Raw genomic sequence first — 15,865 nt, 5'->3', positions numbered from 1 at the left:
TTATTTATTATATTTATAGTGGACGATTTTGGGTAAAGTAAAGTACAGTAAGGTTAAGTTGTTAAATTCAAATTTGGAAGCTATATCATAAGCCATGGTTTGAACCAATGCATTGTTTCAAGGATGTGGCAAACCAGCAAGCTATGAACCAATTGGTTGGTTCGAAGATGTGGCAAGCCCCCAAAGGCTTGAACTATTATGAACGTGGTACACCACATTCTTGAACCAGGCAGTTGCCTCGAACCGCAAACAGAACCTAATCAAAGTGCAACTGAGCACACTATTTCAAAGCAAGGCTTATATTTAGCGTAGCATTCAGTGTTGTAAAATTTGTGTATTTTGGTTGATTGCAGGGTATTGGTTGCTCGGCTTTGCCCCACAAAATCTGCTGTTACCTTGAGCTTGGTCCTTCTGCACATTTTACGCTTATTTGTTTGACCTTGTGCTCATGTCTGTTATTGTTGCTTCTGGCGTACACACAGTTATATACATATATATAAATGCACACACCCCCAAAATATCCTATTATTCCACTATGTGACAGTTCATATTGATTTTATGCCGTTGTGATTTTAATTTCTTGCTATGCCGTTAAGTTTTCTGTTATCAGTTGGGGCAGATTCCGTTTACAAAATATATATTTAGATAAATATACATTCTATTAATTATATGTATATATATATATATATATATATATGTATGTACATAGTGTATCTATAGATGTATATATATTTGTTTATGTGGGATTCTGTTGGCGCATTTAGTGGCAAGTTTGAGATGCATTCATTGGCAGACATTAACAGTGTTGCCATTTCAGCTTTTTTCTAGCTAAATGTGGCTATTTTCAGTCGCAACTGTTAACGGAAAGAGCAGGTGCCTGCATAACGGGAACCCGCTTCACATTTCCTTTTTTTGATCGAGTACTAACAACAATTGTTGACGAAATCTGAAGTTTTGTTAACAATAGCTAAACGTATACCAATTACGCTAAAATTGTACGGTGTGCAAATTCAATCTGAAAAACCGTGTAAAAAGCACAAAAGCTGCAAGCTGGTTGAGTGGATACTGAAGACTTCAACACATTGCACTTAATCCGAGCTAATTTAACCCGCATAATTGTACTCAGAAAGTGAGCTAGTTTTAGCTAATTTATCATTGATCTTAGCTGGTTTTTCTTTAAAGCGAAATTGGCAGCACTGGACATTCGGGCATGTAACTTGAGTTTTCTAGCAACCAGCTGGCGTCCGCTTGCCGAGCCTGACCTAGTTTCGTATATATAGCATTCGGCTTTAAGGATGCCAACATCCTGTTGTCGATTGCCGATAAATGGTGCTCGAGGCATGCGCAAAGCAAAGGAGCTGGCATTTAGTCATCGTTATACGATTAAACGATACAATTTGATAATTAATTTGAATTATTATCTACCCAACGCAACGGCATTTATTAGTATCGCCCGTGCGATATTGAAAGAAGTGATTGATCAACAAGGCTCATCCAAGCGCAAAGGTAAACCAATAAAAAACTCATTCGATTTTCTGTTTTTACATTCTACACAAGCACAAAAAATGTATTTTTTTTCTCTGTATTTTGTTTCAGTTTACTTAAGTTTCATTTTTGTTGGGTTTTGGTTTTGCTTTTTATTAATTACATTTATAAATATATTTGTATATGTATACACCATATGTATATATATATATTTATGCATGTATATTTGTGTATGTATTTGGTATTTATGTTAATAATTGTTAAGGATACCTTCTGCTGGTGTTTACTACTTCTTTATGACATTCATTGGGCTCTGCTACATAATTTTGTAATTACTCGCACACACTTAACATACGTACAAATTGTTAACTTTAAAACTTAGGAAAATTTCGAAACTCAAAAAAAAGCCGCGTAAACGTTGACATAATAACATAATAATTTGTGTACTATTTTTGAGAACGATGCGCACGAGTTATTTGATAAAGATATTTTAGATATATATATATATGTATATATAAGAATGTATATATATATATTATTTGTTTTCTGTTTGGGGTTTCCTCTTCTTTTGTGTTTTGTGTTAAATATTTTTCTTTGTTTTCACATCAATAAAATGTAATTTGAAATTGCAGCGGCGTATACATCGGACACAACCTTAAGCTCCAGATTAAAGTACAAATCTAGGTATACATATAAATATATATATAATAGGTGTATGTATTTTCGAGTATGTAGCAAGTATCTGAAGAACCAACCAATCGTGAAAATTATTTGGTATTTGCCTTAATGTAGCGCCAACATTTGGCGCTCTAGTCAATTCTATGTGGCCTTGCTTTTATATCCAAAATGGGTATTGTTAATCAGCGCACTGTGAACTGAAAAGCTTGAATATTATTTATGGATCAAAAACTATCAAATAAAAAAAAAAAAATAACCAGCTGCTTTTGGCTTGGTTTGGTAGCTAACCAACCTGGCTGCATCGCAGCATTTTATGACATTCGCTAAAAATGAAATGTGAAAATCTTGTAAAAAACGTTGAAACATATCTATTACAATGCGTTCAGTCACAGTGTGCTGCCTAACTAAATAAATCACAAAAATTTAGCTATAATTTTCTGGGAAAACTTTTGGTTTTAGTAAGTATTATATATTGATAATTTACTAGTTACATAGAATACACAGAACATTGGCTTTGTCAAGTTGTTGCTTAATGCATTTTCTTTTCAATAGATATATGTAGGTTTATAATGTATATATGTATTCAATATTGTTTTTTTTTTTTTTTCATTTTATTTTATTTTGTAAATACACACAAAAATGTCACACGAATACGCACTACTTTGTATAAGTATTATACGAACTGTTTTCAGTAATTATATAAATTCAGTTAGTTATTTTTTATTGTATCATATCGATAATAATACTTATTATTCATTGTTCTTCAATGTTTTTCATTTGTTCTTGATCGTGCTAAATTATAAAACACTCTGCACTCAAATAATATTCAATTGAGCCTTGCTTGACTTTGATAATTGTCATTGTACAACATACTATTTGCACAGATAATAATATATGTTAAATATATAGATTAACGCTTGATCAGTTGGCCATTCAATTGGTTATCATCAAGACATATATATATATATATGTTTATATATATATAAGTAGGTAGTTGTGTAAATGTCTATTCGTAGACAGGGAAATTTACAAATAAAGCGAATACTGAAAGTAAGTGTAAGTCCTTAATTTGATAAGATTCTCTCTGGAATCTGTAAATACCATTGAATACTGTGCTTTCTAAAACATATGGTAGTTGTCTTTGGGGCCTGCAATTTAAGCTCAGCAAGTTTTTTTTTCAGGCTTGCAAGAAAATTCGGCTTGGCGCCCCAATAAATGTATTTAGTTATTTATTTATATGATATTTAACACAGACACACCAAATATTAGTTGTATATTTACCAAGTATTTTAGCTTTAACATGCTGCGACAGACCCTTGCATACAATACATATCATCATATCATAATAGTCGTTTCTTGTACCCATTTATATATGTGTGTGTATATATATATATATATATATATACTATATAAGTAGTTATAGGTATTTCCATTCGTCTCTAGTTGCTTTTTCTTACTATGTTTGGCCTTAGTTTGATTTTCTTTGGTGTTTTCATTGCATTTTCATTCTTAAACCGTCTCTTCTTATTCTTCCTCTTCTTCTGCTTCTTCTTATGCTTGCCTAGCTCACATAATTAACCAACTACATTACGATACACGCTAACATTTAATAATATATTATGATAAAACATAAAGAAAATGAAATTTAAAAATAATCCTAACAATTTTAATTACTATGCATTTGCTTCCATCTTCCACAGACAAAATACGATCACGAATATTTTTTGAGAATACATCAACTACTCTATATATACTCTCACAATCTAAAAACACGCACAGGGAAACCAGATGCTAATCGGTTACGAACAGAAGTTTTCGAATTGGCTGTTTGTATATTGAACTTAATTTTGTTTTAAAGGGAATATTCGTGCACATATTAGATATAATTATGATATTTAAGTTTTGTTTTGCATTCATTTTGCTTATTTCCTTTAAATTGGTAGTTACAAAATTAGTTTGTACGTTGAAGATAGATAGATAGTGTGCAGAGTATCTCATAGTCGCATACTCCTTTTGAGCTTGCCAAAGCTATTTGGCGAAAGTTGCAAAATTAGCTCTGTTCTTCACCTAGCAGCGAGGCCTAACAGCCCAAGTTTTGCTTCTATTCTTGAAAAAAAAAAAAACGTACATATACATATATTTATATACTAATAGAATCCATATTTACTTATATTTCGGTTAGGTAAACACATACATACACAGACACGTCTGTAACACTTTTGTGATTAGACACAGGAGCGGTTCAACAGCTGTCTATATTTTGGGCGCCTTTCTTGCGGTTTTTCTAGAGTTTAAGCATTTTGTTCTTGTGTTAAGCTACGGACAGTAACTGTGTTTATATGCAACGGGATTAGAATATTGCTTAGGTGCGAAAAACGTTAAACTTTTGTTTTATTACTTTTTTTTTAAAGCAACTAAAAAAAAAATGTAATTGTCTTGTAATAAGAAGAAGATAAATTGTAATTTTGTGATTTTGGTCAAGTTTTTTTTGCGTTAAGCTTCAGATATTGTCATGTATTTACAGATCTTTGTGCATAGTTTGCTGGGATTTCCGCTTTAGTTATTTGTATAGATAGTACACATATCTGTTAATCGTTATGTATACATATTTCAATGTAAATATATATGTATATATATATATATATCTGTAGAAATAACTAACATTTATATTATAATGGGACTTTTAGTTACGGCTTATGCCTATTTATATCTTTTTGGGTTCCAAACATTTTTTGGGCGTGTTGAGATTTAGATATATGGATAGTCGGAAATGGGGCATAGAGAAAGAGTGTGTGTGAGAGAGAGAGAGAGAGAGAGAGAGAGAGAGAGGGGGGTAGCGTGAGAGAAAGACAGAGCGAAAATTTGCTCAAGATAGGTACTAAAGTGTTTAGCAAGAGGTACGATTGAGTCGAGGCTATATAAGATCGTAAATACATAAATATAAATCGTTTTTATTTGTGAAACATTGAAAACCATTTGTAGGAGACCGTTTGTTCAGTTTCAGTTGCATATAGGTTCATTTAGGTTTGTTATTCAACGCCAATTGGCTTAGGAAATTGTGCATGAATTGCGTTTGGCGCCCAAGCTGCGCTCCTGGATGCGCTGCAGATGCTGCAGCTGTGCCGGCGTTGGTGTGTGCGAGCCATGCGCCCCGCCGGCGGCACCAGCCGATGTTGAGGCCGAACCAGAGCCGGAACCGTGCGCCGTCCCCTGTCCGTGCGCCCCCTGATGATGATGGTGATGGTGGTGCAGCGGTGTGCCCGGCCCATTGTTGCCAATTTGCTGGGGCAGCGACTGGCGTCGGCGGCGCAGCGCCGGGCTCAGATTGTATGTAATTTTTGCCTGGGCGAGCAGCTCCTTGAAAACCTGCCAAACAACGAGAACACCAACAGAAAGAGAAGAGCTATGTTAACAACGCTTCAATCAAATGAGCCAAATGCTTACCTGCGTGATGTTGTCGTTATTGGCCGCCGATGCCTCCACAAAACCATTTTCCCAATCAACAGTTACCACCGATTCGGTTGTGGCATATTCCACCTGTAAAAATATAAACATTTTCAACAGGTAATAGAGTAATTAGATGCTTGAGATATAATAAATTTAAAATTTGCTGTGATGTAAATCAAGAAACTATATCCGATTAAAAATAGGTCTAATGAAACACAAGAGAGGATACGTTATATCTCCTATAAATGAACCAGCGTTGGGCCAGTTAATTTAATAAGTAAAAAGAAAAAAACAGCACTGAAAACTATTTAAATTGTGTGTCAATTCAAGAGGGGGGGGGGGGGGGGGGGGGGGGATGACCGAGAGTAGGGAAGGAAGGGATACATTACATAAGCTTTCTTAAAGCGGCACAAATGAATTAATAACTGGCATTGCAGCAAAATTTGAAAATCGTATAGAAAGGCGGTTTTTAAAGCGAGTGAGTGAGTGAAGTTGTGTGTAAGGCAGTAAGAGAGGAAGAGATAATAGGAAATATGTTAAAAACGCTTTCGACATATGGCAAAAATATATCAATAACTGGTTTTTTCCTTGCTTGAATGTATCCCAGTTCACAAATTGCAAGACTTTTAAACTGGATGAGTGACAGAACCTAATTGAGAACTGAGATATAACATGTGCTAGCCATAAAGAGGAGCACATGCACGTAAGTAAATTAAAAAGCGATTGCCTAAATTGTGGGCCTGAGTGTATTTGAATCATAAGTTGGCTATGGGTTTAAATTCATTTTGGTCATGGCACTGGAAATTTAATTACAATTACAACTTCTTCTGACAGCAATAGTTTTGAAATACTCGGAAACTGGCACAAATAAATCAACCAATAATAATGGATGAACGGCACAAGCTGGCACCAATTGGCTCCGAGCGGGCCGAGCGCCTGGCGGCGATGAACAGCCTAAATATCAATCTCAGTTCAACCAAGGAGCACAAGAATGGCTCGACGTTGTGGCAGTGCGAAGCGCAATTTGTAAGTATTTTATTATTATTTCTTGCTTGTCAGTTGAAAAAGTCTGGTGAATACGTCCATGCATACAGCGTCGGCGACAGGAGGATCCACCAAATGCCGAACTCGAAGCCTGGCTACGTTGGCAGCGCGAACGCCAGTTTGAGCGCGAGCGTCGTCAGCAGTTCGAGCCCTGGCGTTTCACCGAAGACGAACAGAAGCCGCAGGCTGAGCAGAAGAAGTCGCCGGGACAGAAAGCGTTGATCGTGGAGAAGAAATCGCCGCTGGAAAATGACAAGGTGCCTATGGGCCAGAAGCAGCATCTGACCGCACAGCTGATGCAGGCGCAGCAACAGACGCGTCGCCTGGTGCAGAGCATCGATCAGATGTTGCCGGCGCTGCCCAATCGTCAGCTGTTCCAGCAGACGCTGCTCCAGCTGCGACAGCTGCATTTACTATTGAAACGCCAACTGCAATGGCAGCTCCAACAGGATCTAAGCCGAGCTCAGCAGACAGAAAGAGAGATGGAACAGTCGTTGGAAAATGGAGCTGTGCCAGCCGCAGCATCGGCACCTGGTCCAGGACCAGCACCGCCGCCACCGCCACCGCCGCCACCACCGGGACCAGCACCAGCAGCCACGCACTTCATATATGCGCCGCAGCGATGGCAACATCCTGGCCAGCAGTCATGGCCGCAGCAGCAACAGCAGCAGCAGCAGCAGCAGCATCAGCATCAGCATCAACTATCACATCAGCAGCAGCAGCTACAGCAGCAGCTGCAACAGCAGATAAATCAGCAACAACAGGCACAGTCACAGCAGCTGCCGCCGCCGCCGCCGCAGCAGATCGCTAAAATGCAGCAGATGCAGCACATGCAACATCTGCAACAGTTGCAGCCGTGCGTTGGACTCAATTTCAAGGCGCCCGTCTTTCTCAATAATGGACATGTGCCACCGGGCGCGGCCCAGGCTGGCAAATTTCGCATTTGGTATATGACACACAATGCATTGCCCCATGAGCTGGCGGCCAATCATTGGAATTTACAGCAACCAGAAAATAATAGTTATTTTAGCGCCAATAATAATAATATCATAAACCACAATAGCAACAACAGCGGCCACAACAGCAACAATGAGGCCAGCAATAACCACAACAGCCATCACAATAGCAACCACAGCAACAACCACAACAACAACCACAGCAACAACCACAGCAACAACCACAACAACAACCACAACAACAACCACAACAACAACCACAACAATATCATCTGCAACATTCAAGCCAGTAATAACAATAACCACAATAACAACCACAACAGCAACAATATCAACAGCAACAGCAGCAACATCAGCAACAGTAACAACAACAACAACAACAACAGTAGCGGCAGCAGCAGCAGACACATACCCGTCTGGCCAATAAACACAAACTAAAAACAAAAAAAAAAAAAAAAAAACAATTGCAACAATAATCAAAATCCAAAAAAAAAAAAAAAAAACAAATGACGTCAAGCCAAATTAACAGAAACATCTACATTTGAAACAGGGGGCAAGGGTGTAGGCATGGGACATCCTGAGCACAAAACAAATATATATTTAAGTACACGTACATATCCGCCCATAGTAATATATATATATAAATAGATATCGAACAATACACGATAAATGAGCGCAGAACATGCATAGGAACAAGAGGCTTGTCAGAGATAAAAATAAGCAAACCAAATTGAAATCCATTTAACAGACACGCTTTTTGTTACATGTTTTGTAAAGCCAGATATGTGGCTAATTAAAACAAAAAAAAAAAAAAAGAAATTAAATTTGGCAGTAACTTAAAAGGCCAATTAAATAATGTTCATAAAATGTTGACCCGTGGAACAAACTGCATCAAGATGTTTTTAATCTGGAACGTAATGAGCTTGCGAAATTGTAACATTATGGACTGAATACTTCTAGTACAATATCTTCGCTTTTATTTTATAGTTGTGCTTCAACTATCAGTAAGAAAATTTAACCAGAATTCGGTATCAATTTTGATTTTGAATTTAAGAGACCAAGACAAGCAGGTTCTTGTGTGGACAACTTTTTTGGTTATTAAGGTATCTTTACTCTTTGAACTATGCTGCGCACATATGAACCAAGTTTTATCAAGATATTACCATTTAAAATAAGTAGTACTAAAGGAAGAATCGGTTGACAAATGGACTTTTGTATGGAAAACATATATCAATTTTATCATACCATCAGCAAAACCACAAGGGTATTTGGTCTTCGCCCTGCCAAAGATATCCTTGCTTTCTCGTTGTTTATTTTTTGGCTTGGCACGTAGTTTTCTAAAGGAAAACAAATCAAATTTGAGTTGACATTTTTTGTATTTTATTTCGTTTTACTCCTGAGTTAAGCCTTAGATTTGAAGTTAAGCTAGACTAAGAATTATGTCCAGCTTTGCCCGTTCAAAGCATATTTCATCATTATCCGAAAGTGTTTTATTGCAGATTCACATCTATAATAAGCTACATAATCTTAGGCTATATAAAAAATAGTAGTGATTCGTGATTCAATAGGTACAAAAATAACTTTATATATACATATATATAAATTAAAGTGTTCTCCAATAGCGGGGAAGTGTAAATGGCATGGGAAACCCTTTGGCTGACAATGCCAGACGACGGCGACCCAAAGTGATTGAGCATTAAACGAGTCCATTTTGCGTAAAAGTATTATTTCTTATCGGCATAGAAACGCACATAGACGTCTAAATTGCGGCGGTAAGTGTGGAAAAAAATGAAGTGAAAATAAATAATAGTCAACCGAGAGGAGCAAAAAGAAAAGGGAAACTGCTGACTGGAAATATATTTTTGAGGCAGGATGGTTAGATGGGGAGAGATACAGCAATGACAGTAAAAGGCCCGAAACAAAAACCAAAAACCAACCGAATTGTATCGAAACTAAGCTCGAGCCCAAACGAACAACCAAATTCTTCCAAATGAACAAACCCAAAGAGCAGCAGAAGCATTTGAAGCATCAGCAGCATAAAATGGCAAAACGTGCGTGGCTGCTGCCCAGCTCGGGCCAGATGTCGGCTTTACATATTGGCCAGGACTGGGGCAAACATTGGCTTTCAAATGGCCAACAAACTGAGTATGTGTGTGCGTGCGTGTGTGTGTGCGTGTATGCTGGCCTAACCTAAATACATAGTAAAAACCTAAAACGCCAACAAAAAGTTAAGTTCACTTCGTTAAACAAAGAAGACACTCTGAAGCACAGGCCAGGCAAGGTAGGCGAGCAGAATGAAGCAAAAAAAAAAAAAAAAAAAAATAAATACAAAATAAAAAATAAAGAATGAAAGAAAAAATGAAAAAACGCGACAGTTTGCCGCTGCTGGCGGTGCGCAATTTGCATTTTTATTATATTAGAACTCGGTTAAAGTCAATACACCCAAAAAGAAGACACTTGCTTTAGCGGGCATTGTCTCGACTATTGAAATTGACAATAAACTGCCGGCTTTGCGCACATACACACCGCATCCACACACACACACACACACACATACACACCGAAAGGCATACAAACACACAGAGACAACCAAATCTCCTTCTGGGTGCGGTAAAAAAGGCACGCAGCACAAAAAAGGGGGCACAATGAAATATCAAGTATGCGCCAAGTGGACCAAACGCTGCTGGTGCCAAACGGCAACAACAGCAACAACAACGACAAAGGCAGAGATAAATTAAAATTGAAATTTCCAAAGAGCTGCCCAGCAAAAAAAGGAGCACAAAAAATACAACAAACTAAACGAAAAAAAAGGGTTGGCTTTTTGCAAATTGTCGCACGATTATATTTGAAAGTAATTTAAAATTATTTTGTATTTAATTTGACAGTTGAGAGTGATTTATTTTAGCCCCCCCTCGCCGCCCCTTCCACACCGTGGAACATAAAGCTAGGGTAGGTTTCTTTTTTACAAATGCTTATGGCACATTTACTCGGCACCAAACAACCTGAGTTCCCAGGCGAATGCTACATCTACATTAAGTACCTTTTTTTTTGTTTTGCATTTAAATCAATTGTGTTGTCTGAAACTTCGAATATTGGAAACAAATTTGGGCACGGAACTGACTAAGCCCGCATGCATTTTGTTTGAATTGAGAAATGTTTGAGGATTTGTTTTGCAATTTGACAATTTGGACTGAAAAATGAGCGCAAAATATGGTCATAGAATGACAATATAATCAATTTTTGCTTATAAGTATATTTAATCTGCGGCTCTTCATTTTTTTTGCTATGCCTTTTAATAAAATTATGCAAACAACTTTCAATGGCCATAAGACAAAATCAATTTGCCGGCAAAGCAAAAGTTGAGCAGAGAATTTTAATAAGCCCTTACTTGGAAGTTCACAAGTACACATAGAGGCCAATGCATAGAGGATGACATTTATGTATGTAAATATATGTATATATATTAGCTATAGATGTGCATATATATGCTTTGCCATTACAGAATAGTTGTGTCTGTCAAAGTTGCAAACGGGCTTAAAAACAACGACAAACAAAACTCGACGATGATTATGTCAGAGGAAAGCAAATAAAGCCTTTGCTCCCCCTTTTTGTTGTCGTGTGTGCACTTTTACCATGAGCATTTTATAATTAATTAGGTACAATTATTTTATGTTTTCAACTTGCGGGCAAAGTAGTAATTGGCATATTATATTGGTAAAATGTCGACCACGCATCTAAACGATTGTATACATACATTAAATATAAAGAGGAAGAAATGAGAGAATGCAAATGCTACCAAAATTGTTGTTAGTATTTCTCGCCATCTTCAGGCCTAATACGTGCCTACGCACTCTTTATGCTAATTAACAGTCCATTAAAAATGATTCTGTGAAAATCAAGGTTATCGTGTCCGCTTTGTGAATGATAACCAAATTAAATAAACAATAATTAAAAGTGCCTAAGCCTTACAGGCTCATGAGGTTACTTATTTTAGATGTTTTCATGGCACAGTTGAACTTTGCTTTCCTTTTCGTCCACTACCAAAAAACCCCGTCTTGCTTCAGTCAAAATTTCAACTTTGTATCCGGGCAAACTCTTTATATACACATGTATCCAAAATGTGTGACACACTCCTTAAATGCATTCAAATGACTTTAATGCCGATCGAATGATAAGCAAAAATGTTCTATACAAATGTCTTTTGAGATTTTCGCACACTTCCGGGTGGAATAACCCAAAACATAGTCTCAGCGTGCACCTTCAGCACATAACCACAATGAGAATTTCTGTTTAGTTTAGTTTTTTATGTACGTTGATTATCAATCAGTCAATCAATCGGTCAGTCCGTAAGGACAACAGTTTTATATGTACAGCTTACTAAACGAAATTACCAGGCATTGCAAGTCTTAGAATGTTGCTGAACATCATATTATAACAAAATAATTTTCGCCAACTGCAGGCAGTTAGAAAGTCTTTCTCGCGACTATGAATTTGATCTGGGACTGTCTGTGCCTTTTACACACAATCGAGATTCCAAGTCAATATATGATATATTTTCTATAAAGCTGACTATAAATCGCCGGATTAGAGATTGTTTGTTTTGGCTTAACTGCTGCATTGTTGAATCGTAGAAGTTTGCAAGCTTATTTAATTGCACAGCATAAGAAAAGGTAAGTCATTTTTGGTTTCACTTCGAAAACTTGGACTTGCTGGACTCGAGCTGTGTTTGTGTCATATAATTTTAAGAAACTTTCCGCGGCACCGTTTTGCATGGAGCAAGGAGAGTTGTGTACAAAAAATGTGCATTCAATTCGAACTTCTAGAGTCTTATAAAAATCCATTTAATGCGAATTGTTCTTTAAGATGTATGTGTGTGTTTGTGTGTGTGTGTGTTGTGTACTTTGAGTACTTTAAGTTGAGTTTAAGATCTGAACTGGCCGCAAGGCAAACACACAACGCAGCTGGCCCGCCCTGAATTTGCATAAACTAATACAAAATTCCATTTGGCCATTTACCCTAACGATGATCATTAAAGATATGCCAGGGCACAAGTCGTGTGTCCACAACTTAACGTTATTTCTAGGAATTTCATATAGTATATATGTATGTATAAGTATATATTGTGTGCTTCTAGCGCTTGTTGTCAACTGAAACAAAACGGCAATAAACTGCGATTGGTAAAAGTTGGCGTTAGATGATAAAAAGCGCACGGAAAAGTTGAAACATTAAACAAGTCATTCGAATATGTTCTATATATACTAAATGCTAACAATTATATGTGCATATATATGTATATATACATATGTATACATGGTGTTGCTTTGCATTTGGACTGGAAGAGGAAAAACTTTCAGTCAGGCAACTTTATGACAAAATTGTGAGTTTAACCATTGCACTGTGGTCAAGCGGAATGAGAAAGTTTAACAACTCAAGCAACTGCTTTGTTTTAATTAAAATACAAATTTCATTTAATTTTTCTTAAAATATATGTGTGAACATTTGCTATTCCCAAGCAAATAACGAAATTTTTTGAACAGTTTCCGCTTAACCTTTAAACGCAAACCTGAGCTTTGTCTGCTTCATAGGGTTTGCCATAATTAATACATTTTATTGACTTTCTCTTTGTTTTTTACCATAAATCAAAGAATAAATCGTAACAATTGACCACAAAAAAGAAACATATGACCAAAAATAGTGTGAATATTGCCCACAGTGCAACGCAGTCGGCTAAGTTTCTTCTCCGTTTCGTGTTGCATACTTTTGTGCGCGTTTAGCTGGACAGCACCTTTGTGAGATTTCATTTGTGTGACTTTTGCGCTCAATTTACGCTTCATTTGAATGCGGCAAAACCAATAATCTAATTAATTTCTTTGGTATACAAAAAGTATATAATTTCTATACATATAGACCTCTTTAGAAGTCGATGTACATGGATTTATGCTGATTCACAGCAGTCCGAGTCGTTGAGTGTGGCCTAGTCAATTTATATTATCTGTTTATATAATCAGCTTGATTTATTACTTAAGCATTAACTAAACGTATGTTTAAGAAACTTGTAAGCATAGTAATTTATTTATTATTTATTTGGCTACTTGTTGGCATGCACGAGCCTTTTAAGCTAGGCATCGCAGTTCAGTTTATCTGGACAGACGAACATCAATATTAATTTGGGAACACTGTATGCAAATATTTACATAAATGTACTTACTATCCAAAATATTGTGCGTTATAAGCTACGTGCCTAAAACTCAATTTCGGGACACTTTGAGGGCAACAAACGAACAATCAAACCAGTTTAATTCCTTGCTAAAAATAGCAATACCATTAAATCTGTCGCCATTTGTAATTCCAGCCAATTGTTTAACCAATTTTGCGGGCAAGTAAAAAGAAAAAAATGTATATGATTTTGGCTACTTGTTGGCGCAAATATTTGAGTTTCGCTGCAATTTGGGACTTGGCCGCAAAGGCGAAGGCCGATCCTGGCGTGTAGACTAGGCACCCGATGGAATCGCTATACCCATCGACATAGTCTGTACCCCGTCACGACCCCCACCACCACCAACATCATCCCACCATCAACGCAGCTGGTCACGCTTGACAAACTTTACATAATTGCTTGGGCCGAAACAAAAGCAATTTGCATAGCTTATAAACGGGTTACGAATTACTACGGGTTGTCTGTGTGTGAGTGTGTATTGGTGTGTATACGTGTGTGTGTGCTTTGGTGCGTTTGTTCGTGTGTTGTATAAACACTCCTTTGAGTGCTTTTGCCAACAACAATTAAATCAGTTAAATTGCGGTTGTTTTTGTTGTTGTCATTTGGGCCACAAGGCGCGGCTGAAAATTAAATGTTAAACACACTCCAAAATAATGATAACATAATACAAAAACAAACGGTAAAAATATTGATAATGAAAATACAATGATTGAGTAATAATAATAATAATAATAATAATAACAGTAATAATAATAATAATAATAATAATAATAATAATAATAAAAATAATAATAATAATATTTAATCATATTAATGAAAATTATAATAAGGATAATGATGATAATAATAATAACATTGATAATATTAATAATAATAATAATATTAATAAAAATAATGATAATCGACGACCTTTAGTCGGCACTCACCTCGCGAAGTTCTCCATCCTCGGCGAGCAGATCTACTTTATTGCCAACAACCACAATTGGCACCGCTGTGGTCGCCTTTGTCTCATGTATCTGATCTCGTATAGCCCGCACCTCTTCGAAAGTGGACGCATCGGTGACATCGTAAACCAGAATGAACGCGTCTGCCGATGATATGGATAGGGCGCGCATTGCTGGAAACTGGAAGAGCAAGATGCGGGCGTTACAGTTTTACCAAGCCAGATTACAGTTAATAGATAGAAGAGGCACCGAGAGAGTAAGAGCGGGAGAGGGAGAGAAGGAGGAGCGGGGATTGTGTAAGCGAAAGAGAATGGTTAAAAAAGTGTTGAACAAGCGGCTTAAATTGCAAATAAAATGCTGTTACAAAATTTGCATAATATTATTGTATTTGCATATACACACGCACACATACACACGCCAACGCACACATTTATGCACATATTTTAATAATGACAGATAATAATGTAAATTTTGTTAAGCGTTTCGTTGCTTTTCACAGGGCGTTGCAGCCTCGCGTTGCCTTTGTGCCCCACACCCTTCCTTTAAAACGTTGTCAAGTTGCAAAAGGAACTTTTCTCATTGTTGTTGGGCGACTCAGCGTATATGTGAGTGTGTGAATATGTATAGGTTTGTATCTATTTAATGCCATGTTATTTCATGTACTAGAAGCACAGAAACAGATTTTTTAAATCGCCATTTTCTCCATATCAAATGCACACTTAAATATTTCTTGAATATTGACTTTTTGGCAACTTTGTTTTGATCATATCGATGTACTTTTATTTTGTGCATCTTGTTTTAATATTTGAACTTTATGAGAAATGTACTTATTTTCTTTTTATACCATTTTGTCTGATAGGTGATGTAAATGCTTTCAATAGGAGTCAGAGTCGGTTAAAAAATCGTGAAGTAAATTCTGTGGAGGTCCAGTTAATATGGCTACCATTGTGTGACCCACTGACCCGACCTGGCCTTAAGCTCCATAGGCCGAATGGTCAATCCGAATGCCTTACTGGCCGCCCAAATTGTGAATTTTGTTTTGAATCTTTTAGCAGCAGCCGACGGTCCAAAGCACACGTACAGAATGAACTCGA

General features: G+C 36.8%; 2 protein-coding genes across 3 annotated transcripts in view; one reads left to right on the top strand and one right to left on the bottom strand.

The window, feature by feature from the left end:
- Window positions 1-1,465: 1,465 nt before the first annotated feature.
- The window catches only part of LOC6631446 (ras-related protein Rap-2b), a 44,049-nt gene continuing 29,649 nt past the window's right edge, over window positions 1,466-15,865 (bottom strand). For both annotated transcript variants that reach the window (XM_070210005.1, XM_002055648.4), the window contains 3 exons: window positions 14,754-14,951; window positions 5,608-5,700; window positions 1,466-5,529 (listed from right to left, as the gene is read on the bottom strand). In XM_070210005.1, the coding sequence (XP_070066106.1) occupies window positions 5,212-5,529; window positions 5,608-5,700; window positions 14,754-14,951 (609 nt within the window). In that variant the 3' untranslated portion in view covers window positions 1,466-5,211. The remainder of the gene's footprint in view (window positions 5,530-5,607; window positions 5,701-14,753; window positions 14,952-15,865) is intronic.
- On the top strand, window positions 6,397-8,489 carry LOC138911768 (nuclear transcription factor Y subunit beta-like). The gene is made up of 2 exons (XM_070211156.1): window positions 6,397-6,636; window positions 6,705-8,489. Exons 1-2 carry the CDS (start codon window positions 6,496-6,498, stop codon window positions 8,046-8,048), a joined length of 1,485 nt encoding a protein of 494 aa, XP_070067257.1. The 5' UTR covers window positions 6,397-6,495; the 3' UTR covers window positions 8,049-8,489.

Source organism: Drosophila virilis, chromosome X (genome assembly GCF_030788295.1).
Source record: "Drosophila virilis strain 15010-1051.87 chromosome X, Dvir_AGI_RSII-ME, whole genome shotgun sequence".
NCBI classification, from domain to species: Eukaryota; Metazoa; Arthropoda; class Insecta; order Diptera; family Drosophilidae; genus Drosophila; species Drosophila virilis.
Note: the sequence above shows the minus strand (reverse complement) of the source record. Positions and strands in the feature narration are given on the sequence as shown.